Below are 21,639 nucleotides of genomic sequence, written 5' to 3' on the forward strand. Positions count from 1 at the left end.
TCCCTCTGAAACCAACCCCCTGGTGTCTTTCTTCTGTTTTTTGTTTGTAGGGATCCCATTGTATTTTGTGGATTTGCAGGATGACTTAGATGATTGTGAGTAACTGTTTTTTATTTTTCCGCTCCCTGTTCAGGCCCTCGCTCCTACTCCGGGGTCGTCCTGTTGCCCTGTTTCCCTCTCCGCATTTTCACCCCGGTGAGAGCGAGGGGAGGATTTTGAGGCAGTTCTGGAAGGTGAAGGTTCCCAGTGTGTAGGGACCATCCCCGCTGGTTCTAGTGGCCACTGGGCTCGGTGTAAACAGCAGCTCCAGCAGCGCCCCTGCCTAGGAAAGGTGCACGGGGGGACAAGGGGATCAGCCCCGCTCCTCTTCCCTTGTCGGTGGGAATTAGGATAATTAGCCCAGGGATTGCTCAGTCGCGGTGAGACTTTCCAAAGCTCTAGAGGATGTGAGGACGTGTTCCGCTGCTCCTGTATCCTGGGGATATGCTGCGAGTGCGCTTCGGGATAAAGGGAAATTCGCCGTGTGTGCTCCGGTTGGATTGCACAAACTGGTGGGTTTGGGTTGAGTACCTTGCCCTGGGTCCCAGAGCAGGGACAGAGTTCCATCACATGCCGCTGTAGTCCAGGGCTGTGTTCTGGAAGATCTGGACACCTGTCAGACCTGAACCAGCCTGGTAAGCTCTCTGACTTCAGGAGATAAAGCTTTGAGTGACAGCGATACAAACTTCTTATGGTCTTAGAAAGCAGCTCTCTCTCTGTGGGGTGGTTTCATTAGCACGTTGGATGCTGGCTTGACCTTTCTATTAAAAAAGAAAACTGATACTTTCATTCGTTTCTTGTGAGAAAAAAAATAAAGTTTCTCACAAGACCTTTATTATTTAATACCGCTGGGAAATGTGAAACAGGTGGACCCATCCCACTCACCTTCCCAGCTGAGCATGAGAAAGCTGATTTAGGAGAAAGGTGGCCTTCAGGAAAACCAGAGGAAATGTTGGAATACAAGTGGGATCTAAAGTTGGGAAGATGTGCGGGGACATTGCCTCTGTGGGAGGAGCTGGTTCTGTGGAATTCTATTAGTTGTTGCTCTCAGACTTTGAGGTTTCTGCTTTTCCCTAGTAGGTAGCAGCATGTAAAGTGTGAGAAGCAGAAATAAATGCAAATTTTGTAGTAGTTTTCTTACGGGTTTTGGCCTTGACCAGGGATTGACCATCCCTGGAAGTGTTTGTTTTCCATTAGTGTTCACGCCTTGGCTGTTCTATTTAGACTGTAACAGATTGTTGCTAAGTTGATTAAGAAGTTTGATGCTTGTAAGACAAAACTCTAGTAAGTAAAAATGTCCAGATAAAGACAGTTTTGCCATAAGTGGTAGTTCATAAAAGAAATTATCAGTTTCAGGATGAGCATGTTAATAAATGTACCTTTTAGAGCTTTATTAAAATCTAATTCTGTGATTTAAAAATATTGATTATGGTCATTAATTTGACTATACCTTTAGAATTATGATATCAAAAGCTCTCTGTTGTAGCAGAGTTCAGGTGTCCTGTGACTAAGATACTGTTGTGCTAATCCAGTTACTAGGCTAGCAAGGAGTTCAGGATGTATTTTAGGAAAGCCTCAGTGAAATAAATCACTGGGACTGGATTCTTTCTTGGTGAATTAAATTGGTGAAATAGTGTCATGCACTGAAGATCAATTGTGTTGAAACAGGGAGTTTAGGGGCGTATTCTGAATGTGGGAAAAAAGCTGTCGTAAAGTCTATCTAAATTCAAGTGAAGCTTAAAACTTGTTTTTCATAAGATGAGAAAATGGGCCATCTGGAAGAAATAATTAGCTTATTTATGCCCTTTGTGTAATTAATAAGAAAGTATCTAAAGAATTTGTTTTTCATTGTCAAACACCAGGAGGAAAAATGACCTCCTTGAGCTCATTAAATCGTTGTGCTTGGTGCTGGTATTTACTGGTCTGTGCTGTGAAATGTGGATGGTGACACTGGGTGATGACATTGAATTGCTCTGCCAGGTCCTGTGACCCTGAGTTTTTTACACCTCTGAGCAGCTTTTGAGTGCAGTGAACTCGAGTTCAGCTGTGAATACTGTCACATTTATTTCTGATTGTAGGTGAACGGATTTCCAAGCTTACTAGTTTGATCTAGTTAGAGGGTAAAATACTGAATATTAGATGTACCTGTGAAAGAACATTAAATAAGAAATACTAGTTCAATATTTGGGATTTACTTCATAGTACTTGGTGTATTCTGAAACTTGTGAGTACCAACTGTGTCTTATTTTATGAAAAAAGAAAACTAAAATTTTTGAGAGAAGACAAAATGGATTCTGCCATGATTATTGCTTACTTATGTGTAGTGAGAGTGTGTGGAAAAAATTTCAGGTATTTAACTCTCAATCCTGAGCATAAGTAGTAGTGCTCTGTTTTCTCTCTGCTGTTGGAAGCACTGGTGTGTGCTTAAGTACTTTAAATGAATAATAGAGCTACTCCATGTTGTAAAATTAAACATGTACATCATGTTTACAAAATTAGTCCCAGGTGTGGTATTGTAGTCAAAGTTAGAACTGGGATTTATTTTGTTGTCATTTGAATTGGTAGCAATTCTGGAATATTTGAAGCTAACTAAGAGCTTTAATGGTTAGAATGTTTCTAATTGGGGACAGGTGGGAACTAGGTAAAGTTAATGACAAGTATATTGATTCTAATCAGTCTTTCTTTGTGTAACAGGTGACTAGCCTCAAAAATCAGCTAGTGAGTGTCTGGTCTGTGTGGAATTTCAAATATATATGCTATAATTGCATAGATAGAAGGATGGCCAGAGTTTGGATATGGAGAGTTTGTTGCAGCCTCAGAAGGGAAATCTGCAATCCCACGGACACTGTGTAACTTCCCCTGAGCTATCAGGGATACAGCAAGTTTCTTCTGAAGCAGCAAATCTGGGTGTTTTCTCTTCAGATGCTTTGACTGGGGCTAAGTCCTGGAGCAGATCGATCCCAGACAGACCTGCGCACTGTAAATTGTTTACATTTGTGCAGATAAATGTTTCGAACCCAACAGACCCTTCTGTAAGGAGCAGCCATGAGAAATAATAATGACCAGTGGACTGGAAATAAGGGTGTCAGTGCAATTTGTCATCATTCAAAAAAGCCAGGAATAATTAGCATCTGTTTCCTATTGTGTAGCTGTGAGTTCACTTTTAGTATCTGTGTACATTTGATATGTCAACATTTAATCTAATCCCACAGTTCTATTTTGTTTGAAATCTATTGAGCTTGTTGAGCACGTTGTCTGCCAGAACAGCAGAATTTGGAATTGCTGCAGTATTTTAACTCACCTGGGTCTCCTGGAGACCTTAAACCAATATGCTTTTTTTTTTTTCCCCCCTGAAGACCCAGGTATAGCATTTTTCTTCACGTATGTTCAGATGATTTCTTCTTTTTCTGAGCTGTATTTCTGAGAGTGTTTTGACTTGTGCTGAATAATTGGAAAGCAGAGTTTTACATAGAAAATGTTGGGAAAAACCTAGGGCTGGGTACCTCTCAGTAACAGAGGGTTTTTTTAACATATGAAGTGATTTATAACAGGTATTAATGGAGTTTAGGCCAAAGAAGTGGCTTGTTGTCTTCAGTGATTGTCACTGTCAGTGCATGTGCTGGTTTGTGAGATACATCTTGCATGTGAGAAGCTGTGTTGGCAGAATTTGCCTTTACTTGAGTATGATCCCAGTTGCTCTTTGTGTGAAAGAAGTGTGCCTGGCTCTAGGAGTGCTTGGGACAGTTGTAAACCCAGAGCAGCAATATTAACTACTCCAGTGCAACTACTTCTGTGGAGTTCCTATATTCAGTGCTTAAATAAGAGTGTTTATGTGAAAGATTTATGTGTTGCAGGCACGTTATTTCACTTGGTTGTAAGAATAAAGGATTAAAATAAGCTGGCAACAAAATGATCCCATTCCTTTTCCTTTTCACAGTCGTACCTCCTGCCTGTGGTCTGTAATGGTGACTGTTAGACTTGGTGAGGCAAATTGTAACAGTTGGTGTGGTAATATTTGGGTAAAAATCTGGAGCTGTAAATACAAAAAAGATTCATAGAAGAGTAGGTTCACACAGAAAAGTCCAGAGTTGATAGGTGTGCAGTGGGGAGCTCCCAGCATGTTCACAAGTACGGTGAAGTTGAAGTTTTTCCCGAAGTTACCTGTTTAAGTATGTGGGACCCAGTAACTACAGTGAGAAAAATGTACCTTGGGAACTTTGAAACAGACATAAGAATTTGCTGTTGTAAAGCAATACAGTTTGAAATTTGCTATGATTTTTAAAATTCCTGTTTCTTCTAATGGGACTTACTTTCCTTTTAAATGTGTGGGTCAGTTTGTGATGTGGAGTTGTGTCAGCTGAGCCCTCTTAACTCAGTGCATGTGGATCCTCCACTGAAAGGGCAAAGTAAAGTGTGTTTAAAGCCAAGGATTTTGACAGTTGAGTTAAATTTTAAAGCTTGAATTTACAAGTCTGTATGAAGTGTTGTACTGAACTTCATTAGATACAATTTAAGATGATTTTGTAAGCTGTTTTCAGTGAAGTGCAATTACGTTTCTTTTAAAGAAATAGTTACTGCTTTCTTGTATTTTACATTGTAACATCTCTTGCTGACTCTTGGATTTATTTTTTTTTTTTTCTTGGTTACTTTTCATATCTTTCAAGTTGGCATTGAAGATTATGGACAAGACTGTGGTAGCATGAGGATAACAGCATTCTTGGATATTCCTGGACAGGATAACTTAACTCCACTGGCTCGTCTAGAGAAATATGCCTTCAGTGATAATGTATATAACAGGTAAGGGCACAACTGGCACACTTGGTGGTACCTGAGTCTGAGTGCACTGTGGATGTTAAGATGTCACTGTGTCTGTCATTATTCTCCCAAAGACATGCCTGATGTTATTTCTATTTGAATAACTTGTAAAACACTTCCATGAAAAGAGATTTGCATTCTTGTTTATCTAAATAAGATCTCTGGGTTCCATCTTTGTTCTGTTGGTATGTAGAATGTTCAGAGAAGAGCTTGATCTCTTTTATGGTGCCATATACATTTGATAAGTTCCCCATGCATCCCATCTCTGTGTCATTGGCTGGATATTAAAGCAATTATTTGTTCACAGGCAAATTATTGCCAGGGGTCTTCTGGACGTCTTTCGAGATTTCAGTAACAATGAAGAAGGCTTTCTGACTGTAATGGAAATAGTGGTCAGGCTCTCTGAAGATGCAGGTTTGAAAGTTTGCTTTTGTTTGTTTTTTAATTTGTGTAAGTTATTTTATGTAAATTGCAACATAGGAAGTACTGACTTCCGATTTTGAGAAGACAATGAGTGAACCAAGGAAGTTGAATCATAGCAGGAAGATCTGTCAATGAAAACAGATTCATTTTTGTCTCTGTTTTTAAAGCATTTTGTATGGTAAATGTTAAATGAAAGGTCCTTTCTTGGTATAGGGCCTGAAGCAATATTTTTCAAGAAATTTGTTAAATTTGATTTTTTATATCTGGTGTAAGTGGCACAGAGCAGTTGTGTGTTTTAATAGTTCTCATGCATACATTCATGGTGACTGAATTTTCAAGCTTGTGATCTCATTTTATAGGATTGATTTGGGAACTGATCCCAAGTCTCTGAACTGCAATGATGTATGTAAGGCTATTCTGTTTTATTCAGCTTTCCTTTAAGAGCAGGCAATCTCAGTGATGCTATTTTTATGTTTTGATTATTTAAATTTTCCTCTGTTGTGAAAACATTTAAGAAAAATGCCGCTTTTTTTCTTAAGGTACCTGATCTTCATTTCATGTTTACTAATGCAGGTTTGACTTTTATTTCCAGAGCCGACTGTTCGTACAGAGCTGATGGAACAGATACCTCCTATTGCCATTTTTCTACAAGAAAGTCGACCGAAATTCCCAACAGCATTTTTTGAATACCTTATGCCCATAGTTGTGAGGTACCTCACAGATGTTAATAATCAGGTAGGAAAAACAGACAACAGGAGTTGAATCCTTGGAAAATTCTGTGTGGTCCAGTGAATTTAAGGCATGAGAAAGAAATAAGAGGAAATTCCATGTTGGTTGATATCTGGCTTGTACACAGTGCTCTGTGTTTATTGGTTTCAGCACACTGTACTAGGGAGGCCTGATTTTTTTTTTTTTAATACTTCCCTTCACAAAAACTGGGAAACATCAGCATTTGCCTACTAGCACATGGAGAGAGTCTGTTACAGGAGTCATGACTTGCAGATCCTGTCTTTGTCTTATTCTCAGAATGTGATGAAATGTCATCTAATGATTATGTTAAACTTTAGTGTTTGTTACTTGTTCCTTATGATAATAAAACTAAGACTTTTTCTGGCTTTGTGTTTTTTTTAGCTTGTACCTGTGTGCCCATTCAAAGAATAGGGTTTTTTTTTGTGGTTCTTGTATCTGTAAATGTTGTTTTTATAGTGACAAACTGGTTTTGTGTTTGTTTATAGGTTAGAAAGGCAAGTCAGGAAGCACTGCTGATACTGCTGGAACAAGACCTTGTGGCTCAGAGTGACATTGAAAATAAGGTGTGTCCAATTCTGCTGGACCTCTCTGCCCCTGACAGTGATGATGAGTACAAGGTGGAAGCTGTGAATGTAAGTTGATAACACTAATTTATAGTGGTGATTAAGATGAGGTCCAGGAATAGTGCTGACATTAAATAAAGTAAGCAATCAAACTTTTTGTGTTTATTCATTAAGATACTTGGATTTTTAACAAAACAAGTCTTTGATTTTTAGTCTGAATTTTTGAAAATATCAGATTTAAGAAGAGACCATCTTTATACTTCAGGATGCTAAATGATGTCAAAATAGTAGCTGAATAGCTTTAAAATACAATTGGTCCTGGGCAGCCTTTTTTAAAATTCTTGTTAGGATTGTTACATTCCCCGGAGTGCTCTTACCAGGTTTCACAGTAATGTTATAGAAATATGACCTGATCTCAGTTCTGAAGTGTTTTGAAAAAAACATTGCCTGGTGACTTTCAAGAAATCAGTTGACTCCACAGAAAAGTGCTGGTGTGTAATTACATTTCAGCATGGATATCTGACACTTGACCTGTAAAATATTTTACCAGCTAGATTTTCCTCTTCCTTGTTTGAGAGTTGGGAATTGCTTAGGCAATTTTCCAGGATGACATCTGAGCACCAGATGCCTTTTAGGAGTTGGAAAATTTGTAGGAAAGTCCTTGAATGGTCTCTTCCTTCGTTCTTAAGCATTCTATTACAAAGATAAGCATTTATTCCTAGAAGGGAATAAAGCTTATTTTTTGTGAAGGTAGAAAGCGCCAATATTTTTTGAAAAATAAAACCAGAAAGATGAGGACTGTTAATCAGATGATGTTTGTGTAGGCATTAAACCCCTGGTGCTGCAGGCAGAGCAGTTGAGGAGAAAGGTGCATAAGAGCCCCTTGCTTCTTACTCTTGCAAATACAAGAATTACAGCAACTTCTCCCAGAAAGTGGGAGTTGAAAGGAAGCACACAACCCAAAGCACATGATTTTCACAGCAGAAACACGGTTTGTGTTGGTAGTGGAAATTAATGGTTCCCCAGAGAAAGCTGAATTAATGAGCACGTTACTAACTTCCTTTAATTATACACTGTTAAATCCTAAAATTCCAGGGCATCATTCCTGTAAAGTGTACATTGGCTCACATAAATGATTAGTTTTTCTTGCACTCCCTTTTTTCGTCTCTTGTTGTATGGCAAACTTTTAGTTTATTGTGGTATCTGAGCCTTCAAGGAGCTGGGACTGTGCGCGTTTTTAAGTATCTGAACTGTTAAAGCCCAATTACTTGTGTGCTGAAGCTTGGGATATTTCTAATATGCTTAAAGAGTGTGATTTTTATAAGGTGCTTAGGGCAATGGAGCTTTTGTCTTCCCATACAAAATACCAGTGTTTGCCACATTGCAAACACCTTGAAAACAAATCTGTTAAGAAAATTCTGTTTAACCAAACAAAAAAGGAATTAAATGCAGAAATGTTATGTTCTGGTATAGAATGATTTAAAGTAAAGCTATATTTGTGCTTCACGTAAAACAGGTGTACGAAAATACAAATAATGTGTAGCAGTTAAATCTATTTGGTTGTAATCACTATCTTGCTCTCTGAGGTAATTTTTAGGAGGAATATTTGGCTGTGCTTACAAGCTTTATCGTTTTCTTCTCCTTACACATATTCATTTCCTGAATTTCAGATAATCTGTAAAATGGCTTCTATGTTGAGCAGAACAACAGTTGAGCACATGCTGCTTCCTCGTTTCTGTGAACTGTGCAGTGATGGGAAATTGTTTCAAGTCCGAAAGGTTGGTGTGTGTCCAACTCTAACCCACCTAAAAATGAATTTGTACATTGCTGTTCAAATGCCTTCCTGCATAATTTAGTCATAACTTTAGCTGATGAACTTTCAAAGCATCTGGAAGAGAAGTTTTGATTTATTGACATGGTTCTAGTTTCTGTGGTTCAGTAAAGAAACAGATAATAGACCTTGGCCAGTGGGTTGGGTCCAGTAGTTAAACTGGTCTTGCACATTTAATAGTTTTGCACAACTTTTTTTTTAAGCTGCTGTGCTTGGTTATGTGATGGAATCAACTTGCATAATTTCAAGCATCTGATTTCAAAATTCAAAAGTAATAGACATTTGAGACATCCTTTCTTTAAAAAAAAAAAATCTGTTATTATTGAAAGGAGAAATCCCTGAAGTGTAAGACTTACTTTAATTCATGTTTGAGTACAAAAGGAAACTTGTAGCATAAGAAGTATTAAAATATTTGAGTAGACTTAAGGGTCATGCAGAGCTTCAGCTTGGTCTGCAACGTAAGCTGCACTTGCTGGAAATTGAGCTGCTTTATTGCCTTCTAAATAAGCACAGAGAGTGACTAGAACGTGTATTAACACAGTTCTATCTTGAATGATTTCAGATTTTGCCAACATCTTTTTCCAGCATGAGGGGATGTCCCTTTTGCCTTAATTAGAGCTTCTGTAACAGTCTGTAAATGGCATGAACTTGAGACCTTGATTAAACTTCGCTTCAGCAAAGCACTTAAGCCACCTTGAGCCAGGGTAGTGCTGTCAGTACACCTAAGTCCTGACCCTGGTATCATGTTCTGGCCTGCTTTGGGTTTGGCAGCTGCTGCTCAAAGTGATTTAAATTTTCATGTGGGCTTACTGTCCCTTCTGGTGGTTACTGGAGCAGATGATGCTCCTCATGCAGAAACCTTTATTACTATTGATTCCAGAGGCATGTGGTGTATGGGCAATTGCTCCAATGAGTCTTTGTTTGGATGAGTTACTATTACATGAGTAATAGTAACAGGGCTGAAATTGGAAGAGTCAAAACATGTGCAGTTGTTTCATGGGATAAATAATGCATGGTGGAGTTGATAATCAAACTAATGCCCTTGAAAGAGACACAATGTTATTAATGCTTTTTTATTTCTTAGATTTGTGCAGCTAATTTTGGTGACATTTGTAATGCAGTTGGGCAAGAAGCCACAGAAAGACTGCTGGTATGTAAAAACCCAATCAATTTGCAAGGCTTGTATTTCTCAGTTCAGAAAGTTTAATAATGAGTTCCTTTATTGTCCTCTCTATAAATTAATCAGTGTGTATGCATTTTTTAATTGATTTGGCTAAGGCCTTGGTTGCAATTACACAGCAAAACTGGAAATTAAGAGAAATGCAAAGTTCTTGTTTTGCAAAACACGTTTAAAAATGTAATTGACAGCAGATATATATATGCACATATATTTATACTTATACACACACACAATTTAGAATTACCACTTTTATTTTTCCCTGAACTAGATCATGATTCAATGATCATCAATTCAATTATGATTTCGTAGGCCATTAGTAATTCTTTTTATTCTTTCTTATTGCATATAGTTATACACACATTCCTAATGGAGTAAGCGAGAGATGGTTTTTTTTTCAATTCCTTTAATTAGTGTATACATTTAACCTGCCCCTGTTTCTTCTGTTCTTCACTTATTTTATTCTCTCTTCAGTTGTCATTGTCTCCAGTTTTCAAACAAATACTTTGATATTGCTGCAGTCTTTGTTTAGTCTTTAATTAGTTTTGGATTGGCTTATTTTTGGCAGATTCCCAAGTTCTTTGAGCTCTGTTCTGATAGTGTGTGGGGAATGAGGAAGGCTTGTGCTGAATGTTTTATGGCAGTGTCTTACACCACGTCCCCAGAAGTTCGCAGGAGCAAACTGTCTCCACTGTTCATCAGCCTGATCAGTGACACCTGCAGATGGGTGAGTAACTCACTCTGGAATTGATGCATCCTCCCAGGCAGATCCTGAACAAATAATGGGCAAGTTTAGTAATGCTCTGAAGTACATTTGCTGAGATCAGAGCCCAATGTGCTAAAAAACTAATCTCCTCTAATAAAGTAGTGTCTTATTTTTCCTCCCTCTCATCAGTTAATAAGTGTAAATACTCTTCTGAGAAAAAAGCTGCTTGTGTTAAATAGATGAGTTGAAGTAGATAGAGATGTCCTTTGAATTTATAACTTCCAAAAGATTTCTGTACAATGGTTGTAGATACATGCTTAGGTGTATCACCCTCTGCTTAAGTGGCACTTACTTGGTAATTGGTTATATTTGGTATTAAATGAAGCTGTTATGGTAAGAACTAATTGGTTCTTACTAAAAAATGGCACCAAATTTTTATTTTTCAACTCTGTGCACAGAGTTTCACGAAGCCTGATTGTTGCTCTTACTCCTCCACAGGTTCGTCAGGCTGCTTTTCAGTCTCTTGGCCCATTTATTTCTACATTTGCAAACCCTTCAAGTGCTGGTCTTTACATTCGAGAAGATGGGACACTGAGTATCCGACCACCAGCACAAGATGGGAATTCCAATTCCTGTCAGCCAAGCAACAATATCACTTTGGTGTCTTCCAGTGCAAATGCTGCATTGTCCAGGTAAATCCTGGGAAAGGTGTGGTGTAGTGGAAAGGGTTGAAAAAAAGGTAATTGGTTTTTGTTGCTTGTCAAGGCTAAAAATCCCAGCTTGAGAATGCAGTTCTAGAAAAGGTCTGAAGAGTGAGATCACACATTTGAGTGTAACCACATTATTGAAAAATTCATTTTGGCTTCACAGGGAGGGCAAAGGGAAAACTGGTGAAGTAAAGCACAGTGGTAACACAAGTTCTGTTTTTCTGGAGAGAAAAGCTTCTCTTGTTGCTGCTGTCTTTTATGAATTATTTCACTGAAAACCTCTTCTTACAGAGTACTTAAAGTTTACTTTCAATATCTTTGTCTGTTTCCAGCTCAGAACAACCAATGGAAATCAAACCGGAATCATCGACTGAGGAGACTTCAGCAGAAGTTCATCCAAAGCTCTCTGAGGACCTAAATAAAGATCTACGGGAAGAAAGTTCAGATTGTTGTGCCAGCCCTGGAGAAGAAGTGTCTCACTTGTGTCAGGGTGGCAAAGCTGCTGCTGGTGCCACTGAAGCTACAAAGGAGAGCAGTTTTCCGGGGATGAGCTCGAGGCTGCCGTCTGCCGAGGACGTGTTTAACACATTCCTGTACTGGCGCCCTCCTCTGCCTGACATAAGTCAGGACCTGGAGTTGCTGCAGTTCAAGGCTGAGAAGCACAATGATGCCTGCTCTGTGCCATGCAATAACTGTGTTGCTAGCAGTGAAATAAAGAAGGTTCTTGAAAGCTTACAGGAGCACATAGATGATCCAGATGTTCAAGGTGAGGCTCTGTGACAGTAAAATCGTATTTTCTCTGAGCTGGTTTTCTGGCCTTTACAAAACACTTGACTGCATTTTAATTGGTTTGGTATTCATAGGGTGATGAGCCTACCTTGGGGAGTAAATTATAGTAGAAGGTTATGCGACAGCTTTTTTTATAAGACCTGAGTTATTTCTAGAGCAGCTGGGGAAGTGTTCCTGGCTTCTGTTTGCATGAAAAATAAATTCATCTAACTACAAAAGAGAAAACAGCTTGTTAAAGACAGTTTTAACAGGTTTCGAGTATTGTAGGTACTAGGGGTTTAATGACAATTCTACATGTTACCAGCTGAATTAATCTAATATTTGGCTGAGTGAGAATGGCCCTAATTTCAAGTTCTCTCTCCTTAGCCACCTGAAACAGGCCCTTTGTTGAAAGTATTGGAAGGATATTGGCCTGATGGTGGGATCTGTGTTTCATGGACTAAATCCCTCTTGTCATCCATAGTCAGCTCAGTTTCTTGTTTCACCAAGTCTCTTGAGTGCTTGGGGGTAAAAGGTCTTTTCTTTCCAAGAGCAAGGGTTTGCTAATACACCATTTCTGTGCAGCTCACACTGGGCTACCTTCTATCTTTTCAGATGAGTTAATTGCAAGTTTAATGCTTTTAAATGCAGTAGGGAGACTAAATAACCATCTTTTGCTTTATACAGCTCAGGTCCAAGTGTTGTCTGCTGCTCTCAGAGCTGCTCAGTTTGATTCTGTTGGTGACTGTGAGACCAAAAAAATGGAAGAAAGTGGTGACAATCTTCAGAACAAAATGATTTTGGATGAAACAGGTGTTTCAGATGCTGCCTGCAACCAGGTGCAGGGGGACACCCTTCCATCCCCTGCCTCCCAGGATGACATCAGTGACCAGTCAGCCACCAGTGTGCTGAAAAGCACAGTAAGTACAGGTTGTGCTCCATGTCTGAACTGTGTGGGGTTGTGTAGTTCCTGGCATAACTGACCCACTTTTGATCCAAAGCCTTTGAACATTACTAGACCACAGCTGTGATATTCTACTTAGTCTAATCAAAAAAAAGAAAAGCCTTTAAGGGGTTATCATTTATGTTTGCACCCAAATGACCCAGGAGTTAAAGTTTTGCAGTAGTCTTGTAGGTTTTTTTTCCTGATGAAATTCTGTTGAATAATTTGATTTCAAGAATAAAAACTATTTAAAAGTAACCATCCAAAATGTGTATGAGTGTTGGGTTTGTGGTGGTAAATTAGGTTGCTTTCTTTAGAAGTAAATCTTAACTACTGCTGCCCTTGTTGCTGCTACAGTCTCTGTTGTTTGCCTCAGTGTACAACTGTTGTCTTTTTGTACTTGCATAAACACACTGAACAAGGCTCTGCCTGTGCAGGGCTGTTCTGAATCTGAGCTCCATTGTTCTGCACTGTGATGCTTTGAAATATCCCAAACAGCACCAAGTCTCACTCATTTCACTACCTGGTACCTCCTTTTACAGGACTCAGAAGAACAACACAGAGGAACCAGTGTGTTTTTGAGGAAAGAGCAAGAAAGTAATCCACCATTTGAAGATGACAAGTCAAAATTACAGGTGATTAGAATGGCATCAAATGGATTTAGTGGAGTACTGGCTACAGTTCATCTTACCCTTAATGCAGTGGTATCTTCTGCAATGGATCAGTTGTGGAATGTGAAGGAACGCTCCAGAATTCAAGGAGAACCCTATTTTAAATGAGAAAATTAGAAACATTGTGTTGCCTTTTTGGTGCCTTAGAGGCAACCTGTGCAACCAAGGTAGGCAGTGACTGTACTGTTCTGTCACTGATTTGCTATTTGGCATCAGCAAAGAAGGAATTTTCAGCTTGATTGATGGAAGGTGTTGATAAAGCCATAATGACTGTTCATTGCTGACTGCTCTGTCCTAATGAGAGGACAAATAACCATTGGGGTCATGTACCCTTGGTGAGGGTAACACACACAAGGGGTGTGTTTGGGTGCTGGCTGGTTGGTAGAACTGTAGCACAGCAAGTGTATTTTCTTTCTGATTTTAAATTGAAGTGTGTGTCTGTCTGTAGGACATCATCCCTCAGCCTTTACTGGACCAGTACCTGTCCATGACTGACCCTGCTCGGGCCCAGACTGTTGACACTGAGATTGCCAAGCACTGTGCTTACAGCCTGCCTGGCGTGGCCCTGACTCTGGGCAGGCAGAACTGGCACTGCCTCAAGGACACCTATGAGACACTGGCTTCAGATGTACAGGTAAGGAAAAAAAACGGGTTTGTAACCATAAATCAGAATTGTGAGGATTGTTTGCTCAGTTTGTTGCACTGAAGTTATAAGATCATGTAATTTCTTACAAGGGAAAAAATATGCACTAAAAACATAAAATTACAGATTTAAATCAGACTTAGTTAATATGATTAACACTTTCTACTAGTCCTGTTTGTCCTGTTGTCTCAATCCTCACACAGGGGTTGTTCAAAAGCTTGCTTGTTTTAGTTGTGGTGCCTCATGCAGTTCCCTTGTTGGCCTGTTTGCAGTGGAAGGTGCGGCGCACTCTGGCTTTCTCCATCCACGAGCTGGCTGTGATCCTGGGGGATCAGTTAACAGCTGCTGATCTGGTGCCAATTTTCAATGGGTTCTTGAAAGACCTGGATGAAGTGCGTATCGGTGTCCTCAAACATCTGTATGACTTTCTGAAGGTAGGGAAGTGTAATGAAATTCTCAGCATAAAATGTTTTCTGACGCCATTGTATGAAGAGTTTTTGAACAAGCTGTGCATGTATCAGCATCTAATTAATGTTTAGTTTTCTGCAATGCTGCTGTTTCATGTGTGTGCCTCTATGCCTTCTTTTAATGTGCCTCACCTCTCTTTTCTCTCATATCCCAACAAAATACCAAAGTTGAAACCCTTTGTTAATGTGGTTGTAAATGCTGCTAGCTGTTGTAAACTGAGAAAGCTGGCCCATTTGCTATTTGTGTTTGGGGCTGGGAGAGAAGAGGGCAGATCCTGGTGGGCTGCTGTGGAATCCACACAGATCCGTAGCTTTTGGTTACTCACTCTTATGCCCAGAGATGGTGCTTTGGGTGTTGCTAAAGGGATGACTTCTTGTCCTTTGGATGTCACCTGTGTGTGTGCAGGCACTCAGGTGATTGTGCACGGTTTTAAGGAAGCACCTTGTCAATGGTCACTTGCTTTCAAGTACAAAAATGCATGGAGTGTGAATAGAGTAACACACCAGAGAACTGCAAGTTTGAAGTTTTATCAGTTTTGTACCATTAATGTTTTTCCTTTAGCTACTTCATGCAGACAAAAGGCGAGAGTATCTTTACCAGCTGCAAGAATTTGTGGTGACTGATAACAGCAGGAACTGGAGGTTTCGTTATGAGCTGGCAGAGTATGTAATTTTGTTAACTTCTGATTTTTAACCTGTACAACTAACTTGGAAATAAGTAATTACATTCAGAAGTTAGCACATGTCGATTAGGAGCTAAAAGTTTACAACTGTCCTTTAGGAAGGAAAAAGCCTCTGGCTGTTAGCGTTGTTTGGGGGGAGTTGAGGGTGTTTGGGTTTTTTGGGTTTTTTATTTTTCACAAGTTGCATTGTAATGTGTGACTGAAACTTAAGTGTCTGTGATTTTACTAAAATGGAGGTCTGGTTCAGTTGCAGCTAATGAAACATGACAATCTGATAGATACTATTCAGTGAGAATTTATTAGTTCAAGACTCCCTTGCAAAAATTAGTGAAACACATGTGAAAAGTAATTTTTTTAATGTGTAGGAAAGAAAAACCAGCTCTTAAAAAATAAGTTTATTCTTTTGGTACTTCTATAAGACTGGCTATATAACAAAGGTAGATTAACATCCCACAGTTCCTTTTCTGCAAGCCCTGTTGATATTTGAAGCACCTTTGGTGGCATAGTTTGCAGCTCATGTCTGACCTTTGTGTTTATTGTGTTGCTGTGTTTGGGCTGTTGAGGACTTGCTCTGCTTTTGTCGTTTGGCACAACAAACTCACAGTGGTACAGAAGTTACACAGCAGCTCCCCTGAGCCCTGGTGGGAAGCTGCCACTGGCTGGGTTCTGTGTGGCTGCTGGTTCTGTGGCTGGAGTGAGTTCTGTGTGGTTCTGAGATAGGAATTATTTTCTGAAATGTAGATTTCTACACCAAGGTAAATATTCAGTTTTTGCTTTGCAAGAATGTACAGGGTATTGTTTTGAAGTTGATAAAAGCTTCTCATGCTTCTCTTTGTAGCCTTTGGTTATTCTTTTGGGTAATGTTGATACACTGGTACGTGTAGTTTGGATCATGTGTAGTTTCTCTTGGCCTCCCTGCTGGATTAAAGCTGTACCTCTAACAAGTGAAGAGCAAAGTGCTCAAGGGCTCTGTAGTAAACCTGGTGCTTTGGTGCTCCTTCCTTACCTGTAAGAGCTGGTGAATGGCAGCAGGCTGATGCTGCACTTGGTACAGTTAATGATTTCCTTTGTGTTCCAGGCAGCTGATCCTGATCCTGGAGCTCTACAATCCCAATGATGTCTATGACTACTTAAGGCACATTGCACTAACTCTGTGCTCCGATAAAGTTTCAGAAGTTCGGTGGATCTCCTTCAAACTGGTAGGGGATTTAGTTCACTTCCTGGCAGGAGAGCAGGAAAATGGTCCTGGAGAGGGTACCTGAAATCACTGTTTTTTTCACACAAGTAGGGTGAATAGGGATGTTTTGATAAACACTGGAATCAATATGGAAAAAAGTCAAATGGAAAGTTTATAAAATATTTTGAGTTGTCAGACTGTTACAGATATTGAAATCTTTCTCTGTGGTTGTATGTGAATGTGGTTGAAGTGAGTGAAAGCCAGTATATGTGATTTGGAAAACCTTCCCCTAGTTCTGGGGGGAAAAACCCCACAGCAAAACACAGAACAACCAACTACTGATCTTTCCTCAAAGCTGATTTAATTTGTTATGAAGCCTACAAGCACAGCTGACTACACTGAATACAGTGTCCCTTGTAGAATTCAAATGAAATTATGTCTTTTTTAAGTCTAAGGGCTACAGCTGAAATTTCATTTCTTCTTTTTGTTCCCCTCCTTTTCCCATTCCTTTGGCTCACAGGTTGTAGCAATACTACAGAAGTTCTATGCAAACAGTGCAAATGCCCTGGGATTAAATTTCATCAATGAGCTCGTAGTGCGGTTTCGCCACTGCTCCAAGTGGGTTGGGAGACAAGCCTTTGCCTTTATTTGTCAGGTTGGAATATTCTCTGTTTGTATGTGTATAAAATTTGGGGCTTTGCAGGAATGTGGGCAAAACTGAAATTTGAACTCTCAGTTTGTTTGGTCTTTTTTGGTTTGGTCAGTCAGTGTGGTCTCAGTGCTGGCATCCAGCTGTCCTGCTCCAGGCTGTATCTCTGTCTGGGTCTGTGCTTTCAGCTGCCATAGCTGATCCTTGGACTTTCTGGTATCCCAGTGGCAAAGCCAAGAATTAAGTCCCAAATGGAGATGCATTTGTTTTATCCTTGGCTGTGCTAGGATAAAGGATCACAAGAGCTCTTCAAACCACCAATGGGTGCTGAATGCCAGGAACTATTTCCCTCTTTATTGCCATCACTCACCCCCTCCAAACCAAAAATGCTTACTTGGGTAGCAGTGAGGAGCAAGGGTTGAACGTTAAAAGGGGAAAGGGTGATGGCAGGGAAGAGAGCAGCTAAAACATTCTTGAAAGAAATTCATCTGCTCTTTCTGGCGCATCTTTGGCTGAACTTCAGAACAGTGAGACACGGGGGGGGGTTGTTCTTGTTCAGAGCTATTTTAACAGGCCAAATTAAGTATAAGGTGGAAAGAAATGAAAGAAATGGCAATGAGTATATTTTTAACATAAATTTTGCCTTCTCCTGTTGTGTGTTTGTCTCATAGGCTGTAGTAGAAGAGGAGTGCATGCCTGTGGACCAGTTTGTTGAACACTTACTCCCCAGCCTTCTAAGCCTTGCATCAGATCCTGTGCCGAACGTCAGGGTCCTGCTCGCCAAGGCTCTCAGGCAGACGTTGCTGGAGAAAGGTGTGGCCCTTCATTTCCTGGGAAAGATCCAACATCTCAGGAGCACTGGCTCTCCTTTGCCAGCACAGCTCTTGTAGCTCAGTCGGTGCAAGGCTGTGAAACAGAATCATATGCTGTAACTTAGGATTTAAATTCAGATTTGAGAGTACTCAGTGGCTTTGCAGCCTTGGAACATGGGATGCTCATCCCGAAAGGGCTGGAGCTGCCTTGGCCGGTCCTGCAGGTGCCGAGTGGCCCCACTTGGGGGCAGTGCGGCCCCGCGAACCGCGCCCGAGGCGGCTCCGCGTTTGCGATCCAGCCGTGGGTTATTTGGGTGTATCTCAAATGTAATTTGTGTGCTGCTCTCTGATTATTCAGAGGAATAAGGACAGAAATCGCCTATCTTTTTTTCAGAATGAAGTCTGGAGAAGGTTTTGGAATGCATTGTACAGTGGCAGCTTCCTGTTGCTCGTTGATACATCTCTATTTAGGGCTCAGCAAAAAGTTTATCTTAGAAGTATTTCAGTACCTAGCAAGATGGATCAGAAGCAGCATATTTCTGTCTCTGTCAGCTTCCTTAGTTTCCTGTAGTTTCTGTAAGGAGACTGTAAGCTGGATAAGCTGCCCCAGATGGTTTTGGCGCTCTCTGTATTTCTGCACTACTTATGCCCTAGGGTTTATTCTTTTGTATTTGATTAAAATTGTCCTTTTTCTCCTCTTATTCCAGCTTATTTTAAAAGTGTTGGCAATCCTCATCTAGAAGCTGCAGAAGAGACCATTCTAGCCCTGCAATCTGACAGAGATCAGGATGTGTCTTTCTTTGCTACCGTTAAACTGAAACAGGGTAACATGGACAGTATCACCATTGAGAAACAAAACTAAGGGGTGGTTCTGCAGTGAAAGCTGAACAGCAGGATGGTTTTTCACCTTGTGTTTCTGTTAGTGTGAATAACAAGGACAGATAAGGTGGGTTTTGTTACCTATTTGAGCAGGAAAGGGAGTATTGAGAAATGTTATGGTCTTCGTTTCACAACCTTGTTTCATCTACCGGTGTGTTTGAGTCCTGTGAGTAATTCCTTCCTTTTGGTTTTCCCTTTGTAAATGGGATGATAACTCTGACCTCACCTGCACTTCAGTAGTGTCTCTAAAGTCTTACACTACACTCAGTGTTTCAGCATAATTGGAATTTATATTTCATTTTTTTTAACAAAACATCTCCGTTAGTACAACTCTGCTATAAGCTTAAAAAGGTTGTTAAATCTTAAAACCTGATTATAGCAAACTTCCCTGAAGCTATTCTTTCCTCACTTTTATTATAATCTTTGTACTGTTTCAGCTATTGCATTTATTTGAAAAAAAGAAAGTGTATATATGTGAATAGTTTAGAATTGTAACAAAATATTATGAAGAACTTAATTCTGTATCAGTGGGAAAAGCTCAAAAAGCATTTCATTTTTTTAAAGTAGTTACACTGCTAGAATTAAGCATGGACCATTTTCATGTGTGATATTTTTCAAAGCACAGAGAGCTCAAGATTCTTTGTATATTGTGAGGTTTCTAGTAATTTGTTACTTCTGAGCTACACCCTTACAGGTGTTCACAGGTCAGTTTTTGTTACTGCTGCCTCTCCCAGGACCAGGTAGAGTGGAGATTTCCGAAGCGGAAAATTCCTCATTCTGCCCCAGCAAAGGTCACTTGAGTTGAGAGACTCAGTTCTGCAACAGGAGCTGTGGCTGTACAAGGGTATTACAGAGAGTTACAGGCTTAAGTCTTTGTTTGTTTTACATGCACACCTCATTTAACAAACACCTTTTAACCTGCCCAGTGTTTAAACCCCAAACAGCTTTTCCTAAGAAACAAAGGACCTCTAAATTCTGCAAAACCCCAATTCAGAAGTGTTCTGGGGAAAGGTGGTGCCACAGTTTGCTCTGCAACCTCTGTGGGTTGTAGGGCACGGTCTGGGGCAAACATCAGATGAGACATGTAAGGTGAAGTGGGATTTCTCCTGTCTATTGGAACAGGGGCTTGGAAGAAAGAGCAGAATTGTGTTAGTCAAATTGAGTAGCCTCAGAAAAATTATAAAGCTTATACTTCTCCTGGACCCTGTCTTCTCTTGGAACCCAAATCTGCAATAATGTGGGTCCTGGGAAAAAAAGTTGGTGGTTTTTTTTTTTTTTTTAATTGTGGATTGAAACTTTGTCCTGCTCAAAAACTAATGCTTAAATACTAAAGAAATGGTTTAATGTGATAAGTTACTTTCTTTCTGAGAGCAGAGTCCTTTCTCCTGAGCAGACCTGTGTCAATACTTGCCCTTATTTCATGTTCCATAGTAAGTAGTTCACATGGGGAAAGGTTTTCACAGAAATAACTGTTTCAGTTTTGTTTGGATGTGGCTTGTCTGCAATAGTGAGTAGGTTCCTCAGCTGGGTTCTGTATTTTGGGAGGGCTCACTTTTGTATAAGTTAACCAGTCATGTATTATAATATGTACAGTATTTGTAACAAATTGTTTTCTTGTAAGATCACAAAACACTCTTTGGAAGTTGCAGGCAGAACCACTGCTATTGCAGCACGCAGTGTAAACTCTGCAACATTCTACATTTAATTTTTTACAGGTTTTTTTATAATTTAAAACAAATGCTTCTTCAGTACAGGATTTTTATGATTACAATTTCTTAACAAAAAGACCCCTCAAGTTATTTTTTTCTAGTTCTAATATCTTTTTCTAATGCTGGCATTATACTGATATTTTCTAACAGTTCAGATTTTCTAAGGCCTTTCTGACAAGGTTTCACTTCTGTTTTTTATTATCAGTTCATTAAATTTCTCAGCACTGAACAGATTTTTTTAAGTGTGTGTATATGTAAGTATGTTTGAAATATACTGTATATAAATTAAATACCTTGAATGTTAACCCAACCCAGGTTGCTGTTTGTCAGATCACCTTAGATAGTTACCTTGACTTGCAATAATCCACTGGAAAACACAGGCTTCCATAGGTTTTAGCATGTTTGGTTAGTGTTCAGTAGGGGTTTTTAACTAGGATGTGTGTAAAGGGTAAGCCACCAGCTATAAAGTTCACTAAAAGGCTGAACAAAGCTCTTTGTTTTTAACAATATTTTGGTACCTCTCTGGCTCCCAAATTCAGGTCAGTTTTGAATGAGGCAATTTCAGTCGAGCATTTAAAACCCTGTTACAACTCCACAGTTGCATGTCCTAATGGGGGTCAGCATAGTTCTGGGGTGGGTGTTTTGTAGACAATGTGCAGGTCTGTTATACAGATTTACCCTCTGCAAGTTTGTCTTTTTGGTTTAGTTTTAAACTAGAAATGATTTCAGCATGACTAAAGGCCGCACTTTACGTCTTGTCCTAGACAAATGTATGCAATGAGTGTGTTCACGTGCAGTTCTCTGGGTTGTTTAAATTATGCAAAAATATGTATTTAAAAAGCCAGGTGGAGCAAAGTTAGGTAGTCCATCCACTTTCACAGCAGCAGTAAGAATATCACTTTTCAGCATTTCTAGCTAAGGAACATGACAATAACAGTCGTTGGTGCAATATTGCTGGGGTGCTGTAGGGAATGATCCAGCACTTGTAATCCAAAGCATGTTGGTCATGTTGCTTAGGTTTGAACCTCGCTGGTGTCCCTGGTGGGATGAGCTCGTGGCAGCAGTCAGGTGCTGCCCCAGGGGCAGCTGTGTCTGTACACGGTGGTGTTTAGAGCCCAGTTAAGTGGGGACACTCTGGAAGTGTCATTCATTTGTCAGAATAAAGAATCTATGTAACTTTCTATTTGTATTTATCTCAATAAATCCTGTGACTGTTTTATAAACCAA

At 39.8% G+C, this 21,639-nt stretch overlaps 1 protein-coding gene across 1 annotated transcript; it reads left to right on the forward strand.

Annotated features, from left to right (window-relative positions):
- The first annotated feature begins 6 nt into the window (after positions 1-6).
- Positions 7-21,639, forward strand: LOC103616681 (serine/threonine-protein phosphatase 4 regulatory subunit 1). Its single transcript, XM_008634900.2, has 19 exons — positions 7-95; positions 4,704-4,836; positions 5,162-5,268; positions 5,870-6,012; positions 6,513-6,659; positions 8,261-8,368; positions 9,506-9,571; positions 10,167-10,325; positions 10,803-10,996; positions 11,344-11,777; positions 12,467-12,699; positions 13,265-13,357; positions 13,842-14,027; positions 14,309-14,470; positions 15,066-15,166; positions 16,265-16,385; positions 16,884-17,018; positions 17,684-17,825; positions 18,532-21,639. Exons 2-19 carry the CDS (start codon positions 4,739-4,741, stop codon positions 18,684-18,686), a joined length of 2,784 nt encoding a protein of 927 aa, XP_008633122.1. The 5' UTR covers positions 7-95; positions 4,704-4,738; the 3' UTR covers positions 18,687-21,639.

This window comes from Corvus brachyrhynchos, unplaced genomic scaffold (assembly GCF_000691975.1).
Source record: "Corvus brachyrhynchos isolate BGI_N302 unplaced genomic scaffold, ASM69197v1 scaffold10, whole genome shotgun sequence".
Taxonomy (NCBI): domain Eukaryota; kingdom Metazoa; phylum Chordata; class Aves; order Passeriformes; family Corvidae; genus Corvus; species Corvus brachyrhynchos.

Bases quoted from the DNA above. Each gene is read 5' to 3' on its own strand.
- LOC103616681 (XM_008634900.2), top strand. From the start codon at position 4,739: ATGAGGATAACAGCATTCTTGGATATTCCTGGACAGGATAACTTAACT. The intron at 6,660-8,260 runs GTAAGTTGATAA...CCTGAATTTCAG, and splicing joins ACAAGGTGGAAGCTGTGAAT to ATAATCTGTAAAATGGCTTC. The intron at 15,167-16,264 runs GTATGTAATTTT...TTTGTGTTCCAG, and splicing joins TTTCGTTATGAGCTGGCAGA to GCAGCTGATCCTGATCCTGG.